At 45.9% G+C, this 24307-nt stretch overlaps 1 protein-coding gene across 2 annotated transcripts in view; it reads left to right on the forward strand.

Annotated features, from left to right (window-relative positions):
• The window catches only part of LOC146185516 (uncharacterized), a 72937-nt gene that overhangs the window by 11983 nt on the left and 36647 nt on the right, over positions 1 to 24307 (forward strand). The window contains exons 6-9 of one of the 2 annotated variants that reach the window (XM_084606465.1): positions 5206 to 5365; positions 6032 to 6484; positions 15232 to 15487; positions 21654 to 21765. In XM_084606465.1, the coding sequence (XP_084462591.1) occupies positions 5206 to 5365; positions 6032 to 6484; positions 15232 to 15487; positions 21654 to 21765 (981 nt within the window). The remainder of the gene's footprint in view (positions 1 to 5205; positions 5366 to 6031; positions 6485 to 15231; positions 15488 to 21653; positions 21766 to 24307) is intronic. The other variant, XM_084606466.1, reaches the window with a different exon arrangement.

Below are 24307 nucleotides of genomic sequence, written 5' to 3' on the forward strand. Positions count from 1 at the left end.
ATCACAAGATGCTACTTCTGACTTTTCAGCCTCCATGGCAGTTTCCATTTCCCCGTCTATGCAGAAGCTACGCAGAGCAAAGTAGGGCTATGCACTTGACACGCTCACTACAGTCCATGCTGAAGCAACATAATGCATAGTGTCTAGTATTTAAATGGCCGTAGGTTGCTGTCTGCAATTAATATGCGCAAAACAGCGCTTCACAGTGCATTTCCTGTAGGTATTTTTAAGTTCTTCATGATGCCGGCATCCAATGGCTGCAAATGGCTTGTAGTGTTAGGTGCGAAGAACACAAGCTTCACATTCCGAAGAAACGGGTCTGGTGGGCAGCAAAATTGTCCAGAAATGTTCTCCTCGGCTCTGGAAACCCATCTCGTTATCAAAGTACCTAAGAAATTCTTTGAACAAAGAACACATCATACGTGCAAGACTGTTGCTTTTGTACGGTCATGGCAGCAAGCGAGTGTTCTTAAGCACCATGGGTTCTAATATTTTCCAATTACCCATGGCGTTAGCTTGTCTGAGCAATCCATGTTACAACAAAGGAGCACCGCCAATCAGTCATTGCTGCATTTGCCTTCACGGCATGCTTCGTCCTTCAGGCTTAACGACTTCGATGGCTGCACCCGAAAGAAAAAACCCATTTCGTCAGCGTTATAAATGTCACGAGGCTCATACCCCTCTGTTGTAGAGGATAATGTGGCCTTCCCAAACATGGACCGTTTCTAAGTATACATTTGCTGTTTCTCCACTTACCGTCTTATAAGTGATGTTGTGCTTCTTTCGAAAACGGTCGATCCAGCCATTCGACGCTGTGAAGTCGGTGATGCCTAGTCTGTCAGCTATGTCCATCACCTTCTCATGCAGAATGCTCCCTTTGAAGTTGACACTGGCAGCGCGAGCTTGCTTAAACCAGGCGAGAAGAGCCTCGTTGAGGTTTGCATACTTGACACCACAAGCCCGCTTAGCTTTCGGGCCGAAGAGCGCGGCATTCCCCTCTTATTTCGGCACGCTTCGAGATGATGCTGTTAAAGGTAAAGGGTGGCAGACCAAGGCCTTTCACAATATCCACTCTTTTCTGTGCTGGCTGCCTCTCAACTACTTTGATTATAGCTAGCTTTTCCTCAAGGGGAAGCGCCTTCCGCTTGTGCGAATGCCACTGACGGCATCAGAGTACTGCAGAGGTGTTACCAAGTTTGATGGTTCGACTGGTTCGACAGTAAAGGAAGAGATGTGGGCATGTGGGTTCGACGTTCACGAACATATGGTATGGCTATAGTATAGCTTTCTAATGCCAGCCTCTCCAACTGGCTTGCAGCTTTTTGTCGCCAATTTCGTTGGGAAGTGTTGTCAAGACTCGTGCTAGGGCGGATTTGGGGAGCCAGGTTGCGACATACCATGCGGGAACGTTTCCACTGCTACAACATAACAGCGTGGTTCCCAATACATTGCTATGTCGGGAAAATGCAGCAATGAGGAACGTAACAACGGGGTTCTACTGTAAACAGGTACTAGGGAGTAGCTGTTGTTTCTTCTATGAGGTACCAGCAGCACTTTGGCATAGGCTGCCTAGGGACCTTTAAAGCATGGAATTGTCAGAAGGAAATTCTGTGCTACGGTGGAAATCTAGAGGATGATTGAGGAATAGCATCAAAAAGTTAGAAGGTAAAGAGCCCTACCAAATGAAATCAACGCAATTGTCCGCAGGCCTCTGCGACACTACTGTTAGTGCTTAGCATGCACTTTGTGCATATATTAATGACACCTTATTCCTTTGCACACTTGTAGGGCATGACTGTTTGCTCATGTAGAATGCATCAGTGCCAGGTGCATAGAAGAAAAAAAGTACCAACTGCGATTATGCAGGACACCCTAGGTCAACTCCATCGAGTTTTTATTCTCAGTAAAGAATCAACGGCAAAATACTACAGTAAAACTTCGACAATTTGGATCTCATAGGAGTAAAAGAATTGTCCAAATTATCCGAATGCCGAATTATTGAATGAACAACAAACAGTACTACATGAAGTATTTCGTGCATTTACTTCGCAAAGAAGTTTGTAATGGTTTTCTTTTTTTTTTTTTTTCAAAAGCTGCTAATAGGCAAGGACAGCTTATCGCACGTCTGCCAACCTCTTCCATGCAAGTGTGTTATGCGGGCATAGAGGCAAATTTTCTTCAAAACAGCTCGGCCATCCGCAGCTTCTTTGGTGCTATGTCACGCTTGAAGTTCAGCGCTGGGGCCATCTTTGTTGTCTTCGCCGAACACCTCGCCAGTCGCACCGATGGCGTCGGCAGTGATTTCTGCGTCAGTTAACTGACTGGCTACAGTAATGGCAACATCGATACAAAAGTAGTCGGTGAGCTGTACTTCAGCAAGAGGCAGGGCATTGAATGCCCTATCGTCTTCATCCTCAACAGGCGCTGCGACCTCCGGGCTTTCAACCGGCTCCAGCTGCCCAAATCCTCTGTGCCTGAAACAGTTGACCACTAGAGCTGCCGGCATGTTAGACAACACATGTGCCAAGATGTGGATTGCACTCAGGAGTGTTATGTAGTAGGGTTGTTTTTTCTCCATGCAGAGTAGCATGGGCTCAAAAACTTTTTTCTGGTGTTTTTTTTTCTTCATGTACTGGATGATGCCTTGATCTCGGGGTGGTTCGTTTTAGGTCAAACCGGCTCATCACATCTTCACAGGAGACCCCTGCCTTCAGCATTTCCACCTTTTGTCCCAACTCTTTGGCCACATACTTGGTCCGTTTAGCAGGCGTCGCCGCGTCACCATCACGGTGGAGCGAAGGTCCACAACAGTACCGCGACACAACACAACAAGCATAGCAGGTCTAATTCGCATATCGAAAATTGCAAAATGGCTGTCCTGAAGCGTGCACGCACACAAACACACACACACATACACGGAAAGAAGGAAGAATGCCGAAAAATGCGCGTGCCTGGCTGCGTGCACATTCTCGTTCTCGAGCGAAGTGATGACAGTGGCGATGCGTGCTCTGAAAACTCCAAAACTCCCACCCCTCGTATGTTTTTGATTTCTTAACGGAGGGAGATTTTTGTCCCGGCACCTGCTTCTGTATGATGGTTTTTGGAAAACTTACTTTAGCGCTGGCCATGGCCCTTCTCCAATCTGAATTAACCAATGCATGGCGAAATGTGCGCCGAATTAAGGAGAGTTTGCTGCCATAGACCTGTGTACAACTTTTTTAGAGGGAGTGAGCAGGTTGAATTATATCCCAATTAACAAAGGCTAAATGAATGAGGTTTAACTGTCATTTATTGCTAATTTAAAGCTGTGCGGCTACTCTTGAAGGGTAGATGTGAAGGCATTGGAGTTCACAGCTTTGTTTCCTTTGTGTGTTTGCATCAGTTTCATTGCTGCATTTGTCGCAGAAACCCGCACAGGGGTTGAGGTAAGACTTCCCATTCCTAGAGGCAAGGAGAGAAGGGGAGGTCAAGGGGGCCATTTATCGAATTTTATTGAATTTTACCTCTGGGTGGCTCACTGTGATTAGTCCTTTCTGGTCTTGTGACTTCTTTGATGTCATGAGTCTTGACCAATCAGGGAATTACGTCTGTGATGGTGGCGGTGTTTTCCTGGGGCAGAAACTGTAATGCAGTCACATTAAAATTGGATTTAAGAGTACAAAACATCCTTTTTTTTTTTATGATTCACACTTATGACTTTAAGACCGAAAATTGGCACCTGTTGCAAAGGAGTGGCAATGTAGCCTAACGATGACGATCTACTTGCTAAAGCTTTTGTGATGCGTTACATCTTGCTTGTGAAGGTGGCTGGTTGCGGTGATGCGTTTGTCTCATCCTGCGACGTTTTCTAGCCGATGAAAGCTCTACTTTCAGTGTAAGAGGTGTTCATTATTAGTAACAATACAGAGCAAATTTCTATTTGTCCTTGGTATCCCTTTAACGTACCTGTCAGGTCTCTCGAGTAACGAGAGACTACCGAATGGTGATGCATTCGTACGGTTGTAAGGTTAAACAGAAATCTCCTGGAAGGTCCTTTTCAGAAAGTCCTTTCAGAAAGGGCAAGAGACATAGGCACAAAAACGGCAATGCCACGGGCGACAACTGTTTATTCATGACTGAAAGCATATGCTATATAAGCGATGAACTGAGGCGGTCAACTGCTACCATCATTGACACAAGTGATAACAAAAAATATGCAAAGGCACCGTGTTTTTCTTTTACATCCTGGAAAAAAATGTATCATTATAGAGGAAGGCCAGATAAAAAAAAAGAGGCACTCAGACATCAAGTCCCGAGAAGCTTCATGTGGAAACATTTGCCACGCAATGCATGTGCAGGTCGTATAACCCAAGAAACAAAAAGGCCCTCAGCCATTTGGGAGTGCACACTCCAAACTCGTTAAGCTTGCCAACATAATCTTAGCCTGCCAGTCTGCCCTGGAGAAATCATGCAACCATAAAATACAGGCAAGCTTCGAGCAGCAAGTTGACCGCTTTCATTTCGCAGGTTGTCCACCCCATATATGGTCACCGCAGCATGTGGAAGTTTATTGCAGAAACCACAAAAGTGCACAAAAAGCAGGCTGAGAATGCTAAGAAAAAGTATTTGCAGGTGATGCCTTGCATTTAACATGTTTCCCGTGGATTTGGTACAGAACCTCTTCCATGCTTAGGACAAAGCAAATATGGACTGAATTCTGCAAGAACCAAAAAAAAAAAAAAACTGTTCTTGCTTGATGTCTTCAAACGCTTATCTACGCTTCTATGCAGTGAAAGTGTCAATTCCGAATGCCTTTGTACCTCATTCAGCAGTTAAGTTTTCAAGATCACGCAGTTTGGATCATGTATTTTCCCGGATGATACGTCTTCTTTCCGTATTTTTCAAGAAACATATCGAGATTTTACTGTCTTTGTTTCAAGGAACAGTTTTCTTGCTGCGAGAGCTTCATGTACTATACTGTCCTTTACCATTGGCCATGATGCCTTTCCAGTCGTTTGAGTGTTTGGGGAATTTAGAGTATTTTGAGAAAACATGGAAACGTCAGGTTTTTTTGAAGAGAGCAGCCTGCTAGATGCCCACGTTATGGGGACGACTCTTGTTTGGTAGGGCTGTTGACACCAGAGGTTGGCATATCTTTTCCTGTATGCTCATGCTTTATGTGTGCTGCGCAGAGTTTGACCCTCTCATTTTGTGTTCATTTGCCAGGCACATCCCGTGACTCTGAGCCTGGCTCGCTCAGTGACGCAGAGCATGACACAGAATACCGCTGGCCCTCCGCCCCAGATCTCCAGCTGGATTGCCTGATTAGTGATGATGACGATGACGACAGTAGCAGCGTGGAGCTTGTCAGTGTTGAGATTCCCAGGTGAGCGTAGTTCATGACAGTCAGAACATTTAGTTATTAATGTGGCTACTAAATAAGCTCGAGATAACAAAATATGCAACTCGGGGATACAACACAGATGCCTCTCAGAAGAGGCCCTTCAGCCTCTTCTGAATGGCATTGAGCAATCCTCAGGGTGCCACAGTTAATCCGATTGAGGTGCAACCAACCTTCTTTCATCTACCATACCCTGTGTTGTCCCTCTCGCGGGTCCGAGAGAGTGAGTATTCACGAAAGTTGGTTGACACCATTGGCTGCAGGGGGCCCCAGAAGCCGCTTTTTTTCTCGAGTTGTATCAGGCTGTAGCGTCTTCTCCGAGCATTTACTGCGGTACTATATTGCAGCTATATAAATGGCCTCTCTCTGCTCACCATAGTGGCTGTGGGGTTGCGCTGCTGTGCCAGATGCCAAACTCTGGTCCAAGGCATGGGGTTGTGAGTAGCGGCTGCAAATACTGGCATGTATTTGGGACAGCTGAAAAATGAAGAACTGAGGTGTGGAAGGAGTCTGCCACATGCATAGCATGGACTAAGTTGTATGCAGCCAGAGGTTGATCAGCTACTGGTTCAAGACATTTCGTAATTGCGCACTTCTTGAACAGAGGTAGGCAGATTCCTCATTCCACTCTCTTTTGTTCTCTCTGGGCAGGGCCTGTCGTCAACCCCTCGCACGTCAGTCAGCCGGGAATGCGAGCGGACACTCGTCATCTGCCTGCATTTCAGGCCGTGCAGGAAGCGGAACTGCAGACTTGTCACGTCCTGTTCCGAGGCGATCACCGCTGTCAACTGGAGGTTCGCTGGACGGCTATTCAGTGCAGCACACTGGTGGTGGTGGTGGTAGAGGGCGCCCTCATCATGGGCCTGGCAACAATGTGGCGGTGCCCACTACTTTTGTTGACCTGACACAGTCTGATGAAGAGAGTGGTGGTGCGGTGGGTGGCAGTGTTGGCGGTTGCACAGGTGGCTCGGGTCCAACTTCCGGCTGCCGAGGGTCACCACCAGCGCTTTCGATGCCATCATTTTCTTCCCTGCCATCGGCGTCGTCCTCTGTGCCACACTTTGTTCCTGTGACAGCCGTTCCGCCCCCTTTGCATGGTTGTGGGTGAGTGGCTCTTGTCATTGCTGTTCATTTATTTATTAATTTTATTGCGATAGTTGCACTGGTGGCACTTGACCAAAATGCTGGTTATCATTTGTGCAAAGTGCCAGCCACTATTACCCTAGTTACGGAGCTGCCAACCCACCTACTGCTGCCCTCGATCCACTTTCCCCCTCTTCTCCATCTATTAGAAGTCCGTGCAGCAGTGGAATCGAAAATTCACGGGCGTTCATTGAGTTTCACATGGAACATGCTCGTTAGCATTAGTTTTCTGCACCGTTGTGCACAATTATGTTTTGTCGGCGTAAAAGAGTGGCACATGATGATGGATCGGGACCACCGAGCAGGTAGTCCATTGGTGCATCAAAAACAGCCGCCACTTGTCGCCTTTCCCTGCCACCATCTTTTACCCTTTTCTCTCACTGTTGATAGAGCTTTGCAGTAATAATACTGATGAGAAACTTATAGCTTTCACTTGTTGGGGTCAGCAGCACAGAAATTGGGGAGGCCAATGCATGATTGAAATCATGAGGAGTACACCATCCTCGAAACTTAGTTTTGATGAAACGTACATGTGCCTTCTGATGCAGGACGTTTTTGGGCAATTTTGTTGGAATAGCACGCTTACCACTGAACGCATTATTATTATTGCCTTGCTTTTGAAGCCATAAAGAGAACTTTTTGCTTAGCATGCTTTCTAGCACTGGTAAAACATTGCTTTAACACAACAGCGTGTGTGTGCAACCAGCTTCCATGTAGGCGGAAGAGCAAAATCGTATGGCACTTGTGTCATCTAACTAAGGGTGTATACGAATATCTAATATTTTTGATCACGAGTCAAATATGGAAAAAAAGATGCCTTCAAATACTGAATATCAGATCAGTGCCAAAGAAAGAAAAAAGCTGGAAAGTATAATTCAGTTGAATCCCGCCACAACGATTCCCGTCTTAATGAAAATTCTTCTTGTGTTTCACATCAAATTTTCATTGTAGTGGTAATGAATTTTTTTTTTTTCGTGCACCGGGAATTTCGTTTTTTGTGCAGGAAGTACCTGGATGAAACTGGGTGGAGGAATCACATTGCTGTTAAATACAATAAACTCTCGTTAATTAGGCCATGAAGGCACTAGAAAAAAAAATGTCAGAGCTAACCGAAAGCTCGAATTATCGAGTGGGCCTGACATAGCTGCCAAAAACCGTTTGCATAGAAGATGCTTCATTGCACAGTCTACGCAGTTAAGCATCGCGGTGAAACGCTCAGTGCTGTGAAACTGTGATGAATTTTTTAATTCTTGGAGTACTCAGTAATTTTTGAATATTCAGAGAACTCCAATTGAATTTGAATCGAATAACGAGCATACTTGATTCGTATTTGGAATTTCGAATATTCACACTTCCTTACACTCTGGACCACGGAAAAACAGGAAATTCTCTTAGACATTAGAAAATATTCTTTAATTAATCAAGTTTTTGCACTACTTGGTATGACATATATCAGCATGCAGCTGAGTGAATGAGCTTTCACACATAAAAATATGTGACATGTACAAAATGGTCTAAATTGCATGTTTTTCTAATTGTGCAAATTTTGAATGGCTTGAAGGTTTCCTTCTTTGATGTTGAAACTGTTAAAAGCCACCAACATGGAGTGAACTTTCTCTGCGAACTTCATGCGGCGCTGCGGAACGCCAACCTACCATGGCTGTGCTGAACCACATGGAGGTTGGCGGCGTCGGAGTGAGAAAACGCATGAGCTGGTCCTCATAAACAATGCACTTTTTAAACTAAATGACATTTCTAGAGCAACACATAAAATAGGCAGCGTCTATAATGGCACCTGACAGCGCTTGTATTAGCCTCCGAGTACGTCCGACGCCGCAGCAACAGCGTAAGCAGGTGTGTTTCTCTGAGGCAAGGTGTTGGGCGAGGATTGTTGAGCGGAACGTCGAAAAGGGTCCCGCTTCAGCTGTATTATCAGACTACTAGGCGATATTGCGACGCTTGCAGCAACTTATGGCGTGACTTTACCAAAGCGGTGCCGCCCGCTAGCACGGCGGACGATAGTGCTTCGCTGTGCTCTGTTCCCTAGTCATTGCTTGGTCTATTTTGTTTCGCATTGGTGGTACATGAAACGGCGCTATGAAATTCCTTCATGCTATATATAGTAAATGATCTACTCATAGCAAAATATGATTAATTTCGGCTGCACTTTGTAGCAGAGGTGGCATGCAAGCTGACCGGACTAGTCGCGCTGCAACGGCGGCAGCAGGCTGTGAGCAGAAACATGTTGGATCACAGCTGTCGCTTCTATACCAGCCACCCGGTACGGCTCAGCGATCCTCGAGAAGGGTTCATAATTGACATTCAGCTTATTATTTAAGGGAAAAACAAAATTTAACACACTTTTCGGATGTTTTTCGCATCGTCAGCACGCAGCAGCCGGTGCAGAGCGGCAGCAAGGGCTGCCATTGCATGGTGGTAGCGCCCAGCAGTGGCCGTTTGCCCGGCCGCTGGCGAAAATATCTGGCCTGGCTTGATCGGCGGCGAACTGCCGCCAGCAGCCGGCATTTCGCAAGGTTTTCCGCGGGGAAATCACTTCATGTGGGTCGACATTTACAGGACTGCAGACAAAAAGGCAATTTAAAAAAAATGAGTGGCAAAATATTTTTCAATTATTTTATTGCGAAAGCAATACTACGACAGCCAAAGCAAGACCTCGGGTTGCCACAGCTATGTCGTGAAGAAGCATAGCTACGGTCTCCTCATAAAAAACCAGCCTGCCATGACATTTGAATTCATGTTACTCCTATGCCACGGGCAGGAGCTGCCAACTCGGGTCGCTCCTTTCATATGGGAGGGTGATATCAGAGTCAGCCTGCCAGAACCGTTTGCATTCGCGTTACCCCTACGGCAGGCAGGCACGTCCGTACGGCTTGGTCAAAGCAGGACTTTATATGTGGGCTGGTAGCTTATGCTCTCGCGTCATACCCTTAAAGGAGGAGCTGAAGTGTCCCCAATAAATTAGCACTTTACACTGGTAGGGCGTGATAGGGAATAATGTACATAGCAGGCAAAAGAAGCTTCCGCCATTGCTTTTGCAATTCAACTAGGGTTAACTAGAGCTAAACCACAACTAATTTTTTCTGCTCTAACTTTTCAGAGTATCAAAGTGCAGCTAGGTAACCAAACTTTTTTGGAAAAGAAAGATTGAGAGGACTGAACTTTGTACAGTCAAACCCACTTATAACAATATTGAAGTGCCATGGAAGTATCATTGTTATAACCAATAATTGTTATAATGAGGTTAGGCCAAAAAAAAAAAACTAAGAAAACATTATAAACTACACATTTAATGAAGACAAGGTAGCTTACACTTTTATTTCATGGTGGGAAGAATCCTAGTGTCTGTTTCACAGCAATCTGGCCGGCATCTTTCTGCAGGGCATCCAACTTCTGAACGTAGTGCAGTGGAAGGTTCTTAGCGAAAACAAAGTCCCGCAGGAAGCCTATCATTCTCAAAGCCTCCTGTTAAGATGGAACCTGCACAGGTTCCGGTTCGTCGTCGTTGCTACTGCCACTGTCCTCTGCTTCAGTGACTGCTGCGACGATAGCCTCGTCTGTATCGCGACTGTATCGTTGGCATATAAAAATTCCTCAAGACCCAATGGGTCATTGAGGGGAGCGCTCAATGCTCTCCCTCAGAACAGCCATGCCTAGCAGCCCTTCCCTCCTCCTCCTCCGTGTGAGGATAGCGCTCCGTCCTCCCCCGCGTGTCCGCAGCATGCAAGCTTTCCCAGCGCACCCGACCAACGCATTGGCTCGATGCGCTGTTCCGATTTTTGCTTTTTTTATTGTCGCTGCATTGGCGTTGTCGCTGTCTCCTCATACGCGTGCACTTTTGTCGTCGCCGCATTTTCGCAATTTTTGTTGACTTTCAGTGACCATATTTTATTGTTATAACCGATAATATAATATGACAACATTGTAATGAGCAGTTTACTTTACCTAGAACAGATGGCAAACATGACGGTACAGCGGCTGCCCATTGTTATATCTAATATATTGTTAAAACCGATATTGTTATAAGTTGATATTGTTATAAACCGATATTGGGCGGGGGGGGGGGGGGGGGGTTATAAAAAAGAAAATTCTTAAAAACAAAAATGTTAAAATTTCTTGAATGTGGCAGTCAAATACCATGACAAAAAATATTCCACAATACACAAAATGTGGGGCATTGCCACTTTGCTAACTTAAGGCATAGAAAAAAAAAAGTGACAGTGTTACAACATTTTGTTTTTTGTGTGCTTTCCTGCATCAGTGTTTCTAACACTCGCATCACTTCTAGGACAGATGTTTATGCCACTCAAGGATAGAGTTCCGGGGAGTATTTAGACACAAATTTACTTTGCATTTACAGCTATAAACACTAGTTCGAACCTGAATTTTCTTCTGTTCGCAACATAGCTTGTGCTGTTTTTGTTTCTGAACCTTTGCGGCTCGTGCAGCTGGTATAGCAAAGAGGGCAGTGAAGGAGGGCAAGCTTGCTTGGTGTTGTCCAGACAGATGTCAAAACCTTTGTCTAGGCTTTCTTTTTTTGTTTTGTTTTCACAGATTCACGGATATCTTGTATCACTTGTTGCAAGAGAAAAATAAGAAAAAAGTTCAGGTCAGTCAGCGTCAATCACCCACTTCTCTGATCCATTCCCACACCTTCACTTAGAGGAGCACTTTACTCTCGGACAGCGGTGTTAATACACCATGTAGTTCTGGCATATCTGGCCTTGGCTAAGTTTTTCGGTTCCATATCACCTTTGCTTGAAATTGTAGTTTTTGAGCTGCCATTGAAGTACAAATGAGTTTCTTTAGAACACTTGAGGCCTAAGTGAACATAAATTCGCAGTTAATGAACATGATGCACTGCATGCGCAATGCAAGAGCATGCAGAAGCCAGTGAGTAGACACAGCAGAAGCAACCGACATACTCTTTGGGAGATTCTCGGCAGATAGCGAACCCATCCCGTTTGCTCGGCATACTGTAGTGATTTTAAAATGCACTACATTATACACGCTTGTCTTGCAGTGCAATCGTGTTATTAACAACATCAAGATTTCAATAATGGTACAATATTCCAGAGCACATTTCGCAAGATTTATGAAGGGATTATATTTTGCTGCACAATATCCGTAAGTCACGTAGGCATGCTCACATGACTTGGTTAGAGTGGGGCATTATATGCGGGTTGGTAGCGTACGCTATTGCTTCATACCCTTAACACTTTCCTGTCCACGCCTATTCACATCGATAACCCACTATCGATGGTTTCACGATTCGAATTTTCCCGCTTTTGAAGTGCTTCTTGACAAGTGACAGCATCCAGTGGGAAATAGAAGAGCCCTTCTTTCAATTTCATGTTTGCTTTTTACTTTTCCTGCGGGGCCGCGCCAGTGCAGCTGGCTTCCGAGTCAGGTGATCGGGGCTCCTTGTTTACGTCATGGCATCGACGTCGCACGCTGCTGCTGCTCGGAAATGGCGCGTTTCTATAGAAATTGATGCATCTGAAAGTTCGTTTTTGGAATGTGAACAGCAGCAGTGATGATTCTGGAGATTACTTCAGCGCTTCAGACTTCAGCACCGACAGCGAAACTGCATCAAACCCACCGTCAACAGCCATGCCGTGATAAGTTTCGCTTTCGCCCCAGAAAAATTCCCCTTTGCTGTGTGCTTATCGGAAGAGATCAGTGTTCTGAAGGTCGCAACTGTTACCTGCAGGGTGTCAACGTCTTTCAGGTGGGATTACTTGCCGCCACCAGTGCTCAGAGTCGTGTTTTCCACTCGAAGACAGCCAGGGGTTGACCTCAGCATAGTCGCAGCATAGACCTCGACTACTGTTTCCTTTCCTAACTCAGCAAATACTGTACACGGAAAGCTAGAATTTGCTGCGGTATTGCATTGACATTGTTTTAAAAAACGTACATTTTGAAATGCTTTTGCTTTTTTTGTGCAAAAAAACTTAATGTTTTTGTTTGTTTTTATCTTAACTACAATTTTGTTCTGATAGTTTTTTTTTTCATCCATTACGCAATAAATATGTTAATTGTGACTACTACTATTGTGAAGAGAATTTCCTCCTCAACAGTTTGATATCATACACTCCTGTAACCAAGCAAGTTTTGGTAAGAAAATAAAAATTTTAATGACACCACCCAAAAACTACTACATTTCCCCGCGGACAGGAAAGTGTAAAGGCGGAGCTGAAATGTCCCCCATAATTTTTTCATATCTTTTTTAAGCCCTGTCAAATAATGATAAAATAGTGGGAACATTTAAGGGGAGACACTGGTCTTAAAATGAAAATTTTTATTTTTAGAGATATAATAATGAAATTGGGTGTGTATATGTATTTCTTCCTCCTGTTTTCAAAAATGTAATTAGTTTTACTCTATCTCAATTAGTTCTAATGTTATTGGGAAATAACCAAAGCCTAATTTGGCAATTTCTTACGGGTCGTTAGGACAGTTTCCCTCAATATTTTTTCGTTCCGATTAAAATGTAGTTGTAGCCAAAGACCTGCCATGTGGAGCTATGCTATTTATATTATCATTGATGTACATCACAGTATAAAAATATTCAATTATGTAGATGCCCCACAATTCGAAAATATAATTAGCTGACATTATTGTTCAATAAATTTGATATGTTCAACTTAGCAATATAAAAATAGCATAGCTCCACAGTTCAAACCTTTCTGAATTCAACGGTATAAGATTTATTAAAATTGCACCACAAAAACCCAATGAAAAGTTCCGTAAGGCTAGTCATGTCACCAAAAAACATGAAGCTGAGAAAAACTCATTTGAAGTTTTGACACTGAGTGCAGAAAATATTGGGAAGAATCTTCGACAACGGATGTTACTCAGATGTTCCCTATCAGTTTCCCTACAAAACAAAACAAAAAGTGTCTTATTCCATCGAAGGAAACATTTAAAAAAAAAATATCGAATGTGTAAGTGTGATGAAATTATAGAGGTTACTTTCGAGAAATTAGGGGTTGACTTTTTTTTTTTTTTTTTTTTTTTTTGAGGTGATAGTGAGGACCGGAGCCAAGGAGAGACGAGAGCTCCACCAGGCAAACAGTTGGGGAAGAGAACTGCTTCGCTTATTGGGGAAGAAAACTGCTTCTGTTCGAAGTCGCAGTTTTCGCAGACAAGCAGAAGCTTTCCAGCAAGGCCGTACTCCTTATCTGTTGCCTTGCTCAAACGCAGACTTCCTGCGCCGCAGGTTCCGCACTTCGCTTGCGCGAAAAAATTGTTCAAAACCTTCAAGTCCACAATCACGAACTGGGTACCGGCATCAGCTGTCTGGGACGCCAAGAAGGTCAAACTTGCGCTGGGTTGCCGACTTTTCCGACAGAACGGACTTTGCTTGCGCCGATCGCTCAACACGCTGCGCCTGCTCGGTCGACGAATAGTACACAGCATCAACACGAAGTGTACCACGATCCGAGATACGATTCGTGCTGCAACTTGGTCCCGCGGTGTCGTCATCGGGCAGCGTGCTTGATGTACCCGGCGGATCCAACGAGTCCGGCACTGCAGGCCCCGGCGACGCACTGGTGGCCGCTGCCTGCTGTTTTTTGTTCCACGGACGTTTCTTCCGGCTTCCAAAAGCTCGTTGCGTGCTCGGTTTCAATCGACTGTCTCCCAGCATCTCGATCGCAAAGAGAAACTCCCGGCACAAGGCGGAAACACGGCGTGTAGAGAAACACGAGCGCAAAAACATACGCGCACGAAGCGACAGCCACATCGGCGAACGCAAGAGAAAGAAAAAAAAAATGACGTAGACGGTCACACCAGCCAATGGGAGGCGCAGAACGGCGCGCGCGGGAAGCGCGCCGCGTGCGAGCCAATCAGCGACCCGAAAACGGCCTTCGGGAAACCGGCCCGAACCGCCGCTCGGCTTGAGCGACGCCATTTTGAGATAGCTCAAATTGCGCACAAAGAAACCAGCTTCAAAACAAGCCCAAGATGGCGGCGATCGGCCGGCTGCAACGCCGGCGGCGCGCGCGGGAAGTTCAAACAAAGTTTCTCTTTTCGGGGCCATTTCGTCGCTGCCGCGGTGTTTTGAAAGCCGATTTTATCGCATTTCCCGACCGAATTCAGCGTTAATAATTTTACTGTAGATGCTCGAAAGGACAAACCTTCCGAAAATGAGTTTTTCCCAAAATCGACTTTTTGACCATTTTCGACCGTTTTAAGACCCGCGTCTCCCCTTAATGATCGCGCGCACTTCCTGCAAAGCTATTGGAAACTGAAAATTTGTTCGTATTTGGCCATTAGTTCAGGCCATTGTTCACCTGTATCTAAATCTGAGCTGAAGTTGGAGCCTTCAGATTCGTCTTCTGACTCTTCACTGCTGGTATCATAAAAAAAAAACTGCAGCTGAGATGGCTGAATGACGCAACTGACCTGTTTTCCTGCACAGCTCGATGCAAATTCCACTCTGTTCTGCCAGCGCGACCACCACGACACACTTGTTTAAAATCTCTCGTATGTCGCCACCTGTCGTGAAAAACGCTAACTAGGCCAGAACTGAAACTTAAAGATGTCGAATTGCACTTCTGCACATGTTCCAGCGTGCAGAAGTCTGAGCTTGGCATCGCATGAAAAATTGCATTGCATTTTTGCATTGTCGCCTATGGTAGCTGCGAATGCATTCGTAGCTGTAAATGCATTCTTCCCCTGTGCAGGGAACCCTGCTTTATGCGAGTGCACCGGACCCTCCCGTCTTGCCCACTGCCTCCTCCGGTGGGGGCTAGCCGCTTGCATTTGCACTACTCGAACCAGCCGTATGCTGCGCCGCCTCAGCCCACTACGAATGTGGTATCGAGCTTTGCAAGTTGCCGTTACCATGGCAACACGGGCGCTCCACCGGACCCACCACAGCCACCGCATCACCACGGTCACTGCAGTGCTGAAAATGGGGATTCCCCTGCACGCACCATGGTAAGCGGCGGCCTTAAGGCCCGTTCACACTTGCGACTCGCAGCGGTTGCGCGACCGTTTTGGTTGAAAAGCGACTGCCGCGGGCCATTCGAGTACTGCTCGATTTCCAGTCGCGCGACTGCTGGTCGCAAACCATTAAACCAATCAGCAGCTCAGCTGACGTGAACGTAAGTTAGCTTTACTCTATGTGGTGAGCAGTCAAGGTAGACACGATGTGGAAAGCAACCCGCAAGTTGCATACGCAAGTGTGAACATCGGTTGCTCTCTGGTCGCATGCGACTGCCGGTCGCGCGTCCTTCGCGAGTCGCAAGTGTGAAGACCTTTAGGGCTTAATGGAGCCTGCAGCTATCTTTTGCAGTTGGGGTTAAAATGCGTGTTAGTTTATAGTGTAGGTTCTTATTGATCAGGCGATCTCGGCCTTCTCCTTTTGCACCCTGGGTAATTGCCTACCCTGCCTAATAACATGCTTGCAAAAGGTGTGCATTATGCGCAGTGCTTAAAAAAATGCCCAGGTTTAATTCGTCACAACTTACTATGTGCTGATATTGTAGTCTGTTTTAGGCAATAATACAATGGTCACTTCCAGAAAGGACCCCAAAGAGTACCCTGGAACCCAGTTTGAGAATCCTTGTTCTAGGTGGTAGAAATGAAAAACTGGGCTAAATACAAGCGAAACAGGGGCATTTGTAGCAAATGATTTACTAGTGTTAACAAAGTGCAAGTGTGGCATTCTAAAAGGGCGGTATGCCGCCAGGCACTAAGAATGTCAGTTGGCTGCAGGAAGTTGTTCGCGGTGGGACTGTGGAGCGCATGGGGTTACTGAGAAAGTATGAGCTGTGACTTATATTGCGCTGACTGGAAAGCAGCCGAGCTGTTTGCCTTGCTTGCAGTACTCAAGTGTTTGGTTTAAGGCTTGTGGTACAAAAAGTATCCATCCAGGAAAGAAGTTTAGGTGCAGTAAAACAGCAGTGATTCGAACTTCCTCAACCGGAAATCCCGGTCAACGTGCAACCACCATAGCGAGAGAATGTTGTGCATTACACGGTTGAAAACTACAAAAGGTGGAGTACATGCGGAAGGGGATAGGAACACTCGGCTCATTTCGCATGATTAGGCTCTCAAAGCCCATGGCGTTGTTTAGTGTGGGTACATAAAAGCAGCTAAAGATGTTTCCCGCCCATACTTTTTTGGCACAATGGGCTTGATTCAATTATAATGACAAAAGATGTGGCCTGAGAAAGTTAGATTTTGCACGCCCAGAGATGGAAAGTTCCTTGAGTGGGGCCAAAATAAAGGGGGAGAGGGGGGGGATACTTCAGCGACCCAAAGTCACGGCGATCAGTTGCGCACACGACACTGGATTCGTGTAGATTTCTGCATTTTGTGATAACTGTTTGTTTTTGCTTTAAACTGCCTGTATTGACATTTGAAAACATTCAGTTTAATCCTCAAGCAAGTTTTATGAACAACATTCATCTTTTAACCAAAACATTTGATGCATTATCATGCCCTCGGGTAGCGTAGTGTCATCAGGTACCTCTTCCCTTAGTGTAATTTTCGTTTCCGTATTACACCACTTGCATGCCTTATATACAGTTGAACCCCTTTATAAGGGACATGCACAGGAGAGCAGTTTTTGTCTCTTATATGAGAAGTTCCTTATAAACAGGATACCACGTTTACATTTTCTAACCAGACCTTATTTTTGGCGCAGGCATCCTACGGCTAAAATACGCAAAAAAGAAAGGTACATCATGGCACAAAAGCGTTATTATAGCTTTCATTTACACATTGCATTTGCTTGGTGTATCACCACACTGGCCACACCTCGCAACTTTCTTACATTCATTTACTGCTGAAATAGTTGTAAATCTTGGTCTGCTTCATGGCTGCATTGATGATGTTCAACGCAGCCTCTCCCAGCTTGAAAATCAGGCCAAAAGCATCATAGCCAATGTGCCAAATCTGTATATGTTGGCAAACTATGTTTGCAGCGATTGCAAAGTGCAGAAGAACGGAAATCTGAGCTAGTTGGTGCATTGCAAGATCAAAAAACAGCGCGGCTACTTCGGACAAACAGAGAGGAGAATAACGGACAGGCGCTGTCCGTTATTCTCCTCTCTGTTTGTCCGAAGTAGCCGCGCTGTTTTGTGATCTTGCGATTGCAAAGTGCGATCGCAGTGTGACGTGGCACTGCAACTAGCGATTCGCAACTGAGTGATGTGTCTGGTAACACTACAATAATTAAAGTCAAAAAGCACCACGAAATCGTAAATGTAACCAGCCTACCACCAAGGTACTAGAAGCAGCCAAAACTATAGGACATCACCAGCAGAAATATCCATCAGAAATTTATGCTTGTTTGACGAAGGATAACAGTGGCTGTGAGTAAGAAGTGTGTGAATGTTGCTACTCAGATGAAAAATAAATGGAGATCAAGTGAGGCATTTCTGAGTGGGGTTGAATCTGGTTGAATAGCAAACAGAGCAGTTTATTTGTCCTCGCCAGAGCAGAACCACTGCTGAAACACTTCTGTTTTTATGTCATTTGTTTTGGTCTTGTCTTGGCTATGTCTCGCTTTCTAGGCACAGTGATTTGTTAAGGTCAGTGGCACCAGCTGAGCACTTTCTTTGCATTTATCAAATTGATTTGTCACTCATACTTGAAATGCAACATAAGTAGCCGACGGGTAATTCGGACTCCAATAATTCGGACTTGTAGGATATTTCGGACTTCAGTGAGGCACCGTCAGTCACCCCATAGAAGCGCATACATATTCGCGACGGATATTTCGGACTTTAAAAGTCCGAAAGTTCGATTTTTCGGACTAATTTCAGTCCCCTGCAGGCCAAAATCTGCCATCTTATCGGCTTTTCGCCGGCGCAACAAGCGCCATCTTGGATTGAGGTGGATTGGCTCTGCAGTTGGATTGGCTTGACATGGTTTCGGTGCCCCATTTTTGCCAGGAGAGGCCCCTGCAATCTCTGCCACTTCGAGGTGGCAGTCGGATTGTCATCGCCGTCAACCTGCTTTTGTCGCCAAAGCTGACGCGGGCAGCTATCTCTTTGTGCTTTGTCTCATACGTCCGCCGTGTTGTCACACGAGTTTCTCCGACCGCGTCAACCGAGTGGCGCGCCGTCAATCCTTTGGCCGTTTTGTGATTGCGTCCGGCGGTTCCACCGCTCTGAACGAAAAGTGCCTCATTTTTGCGTGTTTGACGAGCGGTGTGGTGCGCACTCGGGCTGTGGACATGGCCCCGCCGGTGCTGCCGGGTCCGTCAAAGAAGCGTGGGAGCTATTCTACCATGACCCTTGAGAAAAAGGCAGCGATCATAAAGCTAGTGCTGAGTGGGCGAACGCAAGCTGACGTGGCCAAGGAGTTCGCACTGTCGAAGCAAACTATTTCGGATTACGTGAAAAATAAGGAGAAGATTTTTTCCGCCTTTGAGGCGTCCCACAGCAGCAGCCAGAAGAACAACAGGAAAGGCGACCACCCCGAATTGGAGAAGGCCTTGCTACTCTGGCTTAAAGCTGCTTTAGCGAAAAACCTTCCAGTGTCGGGCGACACGTTGAAGGAAAAGGCAGAGACCCTGGCCGTGAAAATGAAAATTGAAAAATTCAAGTTCACGGACGGATGGCTCCGCGGTTTCAAGAAGAGACACGGTGTGTCTTTTAAGAAGATGTACGGGGAGAGCGGAGCCGCCAACCCAGCCACGGTAGCAGACTACCGTCAGACGAAGTTGAAGCCCTTGTTGAGCCAGTACAGCCCAGAGGACACCTTCAACTGTGACGAGACCGGCCTATTCTTCAAGATGTTGCCTGACCGCACCCTCTCTTTTTCGGGTGACTCCTGTTCAGGGGGCCGCCACAGCAAGGAAAGGATAACAGTAATGGTAGGTGCAAATGCCACTGGCACTGAGAAGCTGCCACTTCTTGTGATAGGCAAATCCAAAAATCCTAGGTGTTTTAAGGGCGCGAAGAACCTTCCCGTGTGGTACTGCAGCAACTCCAAGGCATGGATCACTCATGCTTTGTTTGAAGATTACGTGCGTCGACTCGACCGAAGTTTCGAGCGGAAGGGGCGACAAGTTATTATTTTTGTTGATAACTGCGCGGCTCACGGCACCTTCGACAACCTGAAAGCCATTCGGCTCGAATACCTGCCACCAAACACCACCAGCGTGCTCCAACCAATGGACCAGGGGGTGATCAAAAAACTTAAGGTGCATTATCGGACCCGTCTTCTGCGGCGCACAGTCCTTTGTTTTGACAACGGGAAAAAGTACGCCACGGATCTTTTTGCGGCGGTTAGCATGCTGGCTGACGCGTGGAAGGCAGTGAGAGCGGAAACAATTGCTAATTGCTTCAGGCACGCTGGATTCTCCGCCGATGAAGTCGATGACGTAGAAGACTGCAACGATTCTGAGGATTTGACTGTAGACAGTGGCGAAGACCTCATCGTTGACCTTCGCGGGAACGGAATGGACATTCCAACGGGCTCCACGTTCCGCGAGTTTGTTGAAGTGGACGGCGGCCTCGATATGTGTGCGGACCTCACGGACGACGAACTTGTACGCCAGGTTCTTCAACCTGAAGACGAGTCGGACTCCGACGACGACTCGGGCGGCCTACCACAGCCATCGCTTGCACAAATTACGAACGCTGTGAACTTGCTGTCTAGCGTGTACAGCGAAACGACAACTTTGGCGCAAATACAAGCGCAAATCGTCGCCAGCAAAAGAAATTTGCCGCAAGGTAAAATCGGCGACTTTTTTAAGCCGATTTCCTCTGAATAAAGTGATTTCTTGTGCTTCACGGATTTTTCGGACTGTTCGATTATTTGGACCATTTTTCGGGTCCCTTCAAGTCCGAAAAAACGGTCGGCGACTAATAGACAATTTTTGCTATATTCTTCAGACTAGTGGACACAGCACAAGTAGTGGTGCTTCTTGATAGGGAGCTCCACTAATTGGAGAATCTAACGCGCACTCCCAATATGCTTGCTCAGATGCTTGCATATGCAGTCGCACTTGTGCTCTTCGTGGCAAGCCTGAAGAGCTTCTCTATGTTGCATTCCCACTGCAGGGGCTTCTTTCAGTCATTTCATAGCTGACTGGCCTGCTCTTTGTTTGCTGAAGTTATAAGTAATAATGGTTACACAGGTGTGTGTCTCCTCTTTTGTTTTCACTGTAGCTGCTACTGAACTTGGCGATGGTTGGCGCCGCAACTAATGTTAAAATGTCTCTTACAAGCACGACTGAGTACCAAACTTCAAGGCTAATTTATCCTTTATAGCCAGTTGTCTTCTACATCCAAGGTCTATTAAAGAGGAGGTCCAATTAATGAAAATCATAGGGCAGCCAACCATTTTGGTGAAGGATGTCTCTTATACCGGATTGTCTGTTACATCCATGTCTCTTATAAAGGGGTTCAGCTGTATACTATCACCTCATACTTTGGTGCAGCTCCTGCAGAGTACTGAAGCCTAATGAAGAGCATGCTGCTAATTTTGGGCCAATTGTTACTAAGTGCTGCAGCAAACAATGCACAAATACTATACTACATAGGCACTGTAGGGTCCGGACAGGCACTCCATCTCTGTCGTGTGCTGATCCATGCTTCCTTTCTAGGGCCCTCTTCGGAATTTTTGTTATTAACTGCCTTCGATTCAGCCTCCTAAAAGACTGGTAGTAAATAGTTTGCCAGGTAACGAGTATCGCAATGCTTTATGCGAACTGTTAAATGTCTTGTATCAATTAAACCGTTCGGTTATTCGCTCTTAAATTTGACATACACACCATTCAACCATCTACTGCTTTCAATACCAGTTTAATGATGTACTTACCTGATTTGATCAGAATTAATTCGAAATCCGCACCGGCTGCAGCATCGCTGGCCCAAAAGCAGCCGCTTTTGCATAGACGATACTGGTGGCGCTACCTGGTGAATATCCACGGGATGTGGCAGAGAGAGAGAGCGGGGTGAGTTGAGTGCCTCATTTGAGCACAGAAAACAAAGCAGTCGAGAAAGCACCTTGAAATGAGATGCTCAACTCACCCGCTTTCTCTCTCTGCCATGTTCCGTCGATATTCACCATGTAGTGGTCCTTTCTGTTGTGGCAGGCTGGTAAACTTGAGAGTTTGTTGGCTGCATTGTGCTTCTTTCAGGGAGCTGCGGTGTCTGGTGGAGAGCCATGCAGGAGTTTTGGAGGCTGCTTTGGCCACACAGGACCGACAGGGCCCTCCGGTATGGTGATGGCTCACACCCACGTGTACCAAAGTATGTTCCCATTGTGCAAAGGCTGTGGAGGGGGGGGATCTAACAACTGAAAGAGGTACAAAGGCATTTAGAATTGAAATTTTCACTGCATAAAAGTGTAAATTAGTATTTATAGACATCTATCATGCACAGCTCCTTTTTTAGCTCTCACAGACTTCAGTCCGTATATGAGTGTCGTATGCGCTGGAGAGATTTAGTAACCATTTTAGTTCGTAAAAGGCAATGACGAGCCAGGATTGCTTCTTTGGTTGTTTTCATCTACTTTGCCCCCTTACACCGGTGACATGTGGAGAAGCAATCACAATAGCTTATACGGTAAAATCTCGGTGATACGAATCCAGTTGACATGAATTTGCACAAAATTGAATGTCATGAGCGCTTGTTGGCGCATGTCTGATTGATCGTAAAATATATTTTTGACGACGATTTGTTGAAATTTTGAACATACAGTCGAACCCGGATATATCGAATTTAGGTTATATCGAACTCACGGAATATCCCCTTGAAAATCCCATGTAAAAGTATAGGAAAGCCGCGTCATATATCGAACTTAATTTCACCGGTCGTTCGATATATCAAACTCCGCACCACGCACTGGAAAGTGTGCCTTCCCCAAAGACGATCGCATCACCCTTGGCCGTTTGCCGCGTGCCGTTTTCAAGCCACGTGCGGAAGGAATGAGAGGGGACAGCTCGGCGACGGCTGGTCTGGACAGCGCCGCGCCCATTCCCCAAAGGCGCGCGCATCTGCAGTTATCATTTTCCGCGCGCCAACACATGACGTTTGCAAGCCATGTGCGTGGGTGTGCCCATCCTTTTGCCAAGCTATCTCTCTCCTTCAGCACGCGCTACGCATGCGCCAAGCCAGCTCAGCCCGTTTTCAGACAGGCGTGGACGCTTTCTCCAGCGTGCGTTGCGAACCCTCTGAGCGCGCAGCGGCTGAGGTGGCTATGGTGCCTGCGGATGTTAAAAAGCGGCAGCTTTTTGTTTTTATTTATTTTTTTTTTTTTCGCGAGTCATCCTTTCTTATCGTTGTGCTGTTCAAACGTTAAGAAGCGGCAGTTTTTTTGGGGGGGAGTCGTTTATCCTTGCATGTATGAGTCAACGAAAGCACGCGGTCAGCTGCTGCGATCATGAAGCCTGCCCCAAGCGCGGTGTGATAAATCGAACCAGGCTTGTACGTGCAATCAAGCCATCACGGGCACTCTGCCAAGTTCGCTCCCCACCACCGCAGGAGCTATCAAGATAAACGCGCCCCGACGACGTTATTGCTGCGCAGGATCTTGGCACGCTGCCAAGCAATGAGCTGTCGATGAGACGACCGAAACGGAGTGACGCGCGCCATCGACATGCAAGCGAAAACGCTCGCGATTTCTGCCGCGGCAACACAGAAACCTAGTTTAGAGCTGCCGCGGTGGCTCGAGCAGCGAGAGGGAGTTTGAAATTTTTCGCTCTGTCGCTGCCGCTCCCCTGAGATCGCTCAATCGCTTGCATGTGAGCGAGCTGGCCTTAACACTTTCTTTTTTTTTTTTTTTTTTTTCAAATTTTTTGTGCAAAAGTGCAGGGTGGGTTCATTATGCGAGTGGGTTGCTTATGCGACAAATACGGTATCTTTTTTTGGCATCGTAAGTGCCGTCACAAGCCAATTTTTGTATATCGAATTATCAATATATCGAACTATTTCGCGATCCCCTTCGGGTTCGATATATCCAGGTTCGACTGTAGTAACTGGAAAATCGTGTTATCTGGGAACATTTTAACTGAAAGAAAACTAGTGTACCTCTATGGGAGATGTTTTACTGCCCACATTTTTGAGCGTATGAAATAGGAAACCGTATGAACTGGTTTCCGCAGAAGCACCGTGGATTCAAATCAAATCAAATCAGTTTATTGCGGTGAAGTGCGCAGTGCAATGAAGCTGCAGTGGATTCGAATAATCAGCTTTTTGAATACGAATGTTGATCAAATAACAAGCATAATCGGTTTATATTTGAAATTTTAAATATTTGCTTGGTTTTGAGTTTGAATTGGCTGAAGAGTTCTGCGACTTTGTCTTCTTGTTTGTTTCAAAATTCACATGATATTTACAAATAAAATTAAGCTTGAATTGCACAGAAGCTTATAGCTTACTGAAAAATTCAGTATACATTTATGCAGGATTCTGTACACCATATTTTTTTTTAATTTTTTTTTGTATAGGATCAAACTGAATGAAACTGACTAGAGCTGTCATGTTGCTATTATGCCTCCCATGGGACTAATATGAGCTTATAATATAATTATATGGTCGCATGAAGTGAATTTCTGCTCATAGTGTGGTCTTAAGTTCTGTTTGCGACAGCATGGAACAGCAAGCGCACTTTCCTGCACGACACTGGGCTCCCCTGTGTGGCACAGCACATCGCATTGCGTGTTTAGTGTGTGACACAGGTGCACGCTCTGCGCACATGCACGCCTCTCATTTCCTCCTTCAGTCTTCACGTTTTGCACCTGCCTTGCACAAGATTGCACAACAACCTTGTTTTTCGCTCTTTCGCTTTTCT

The sequence above is a fragment of the Amblyomma maculatum genome, chromosome 6, assembly GCF_055883805.1.
Source record: "Amblyomma maculatum isolate TAMU_Amacu chromosome 6, ASM5588380v1, whole genome shotgun sequence".
Taxonomy (NCBI): domain Eukaryota; kingdom Metazoa; phylum Arthropoda; class Arachnida; order Ixodida; family Ixodidae; genus Amblyomma; species Amblyomma maculatum.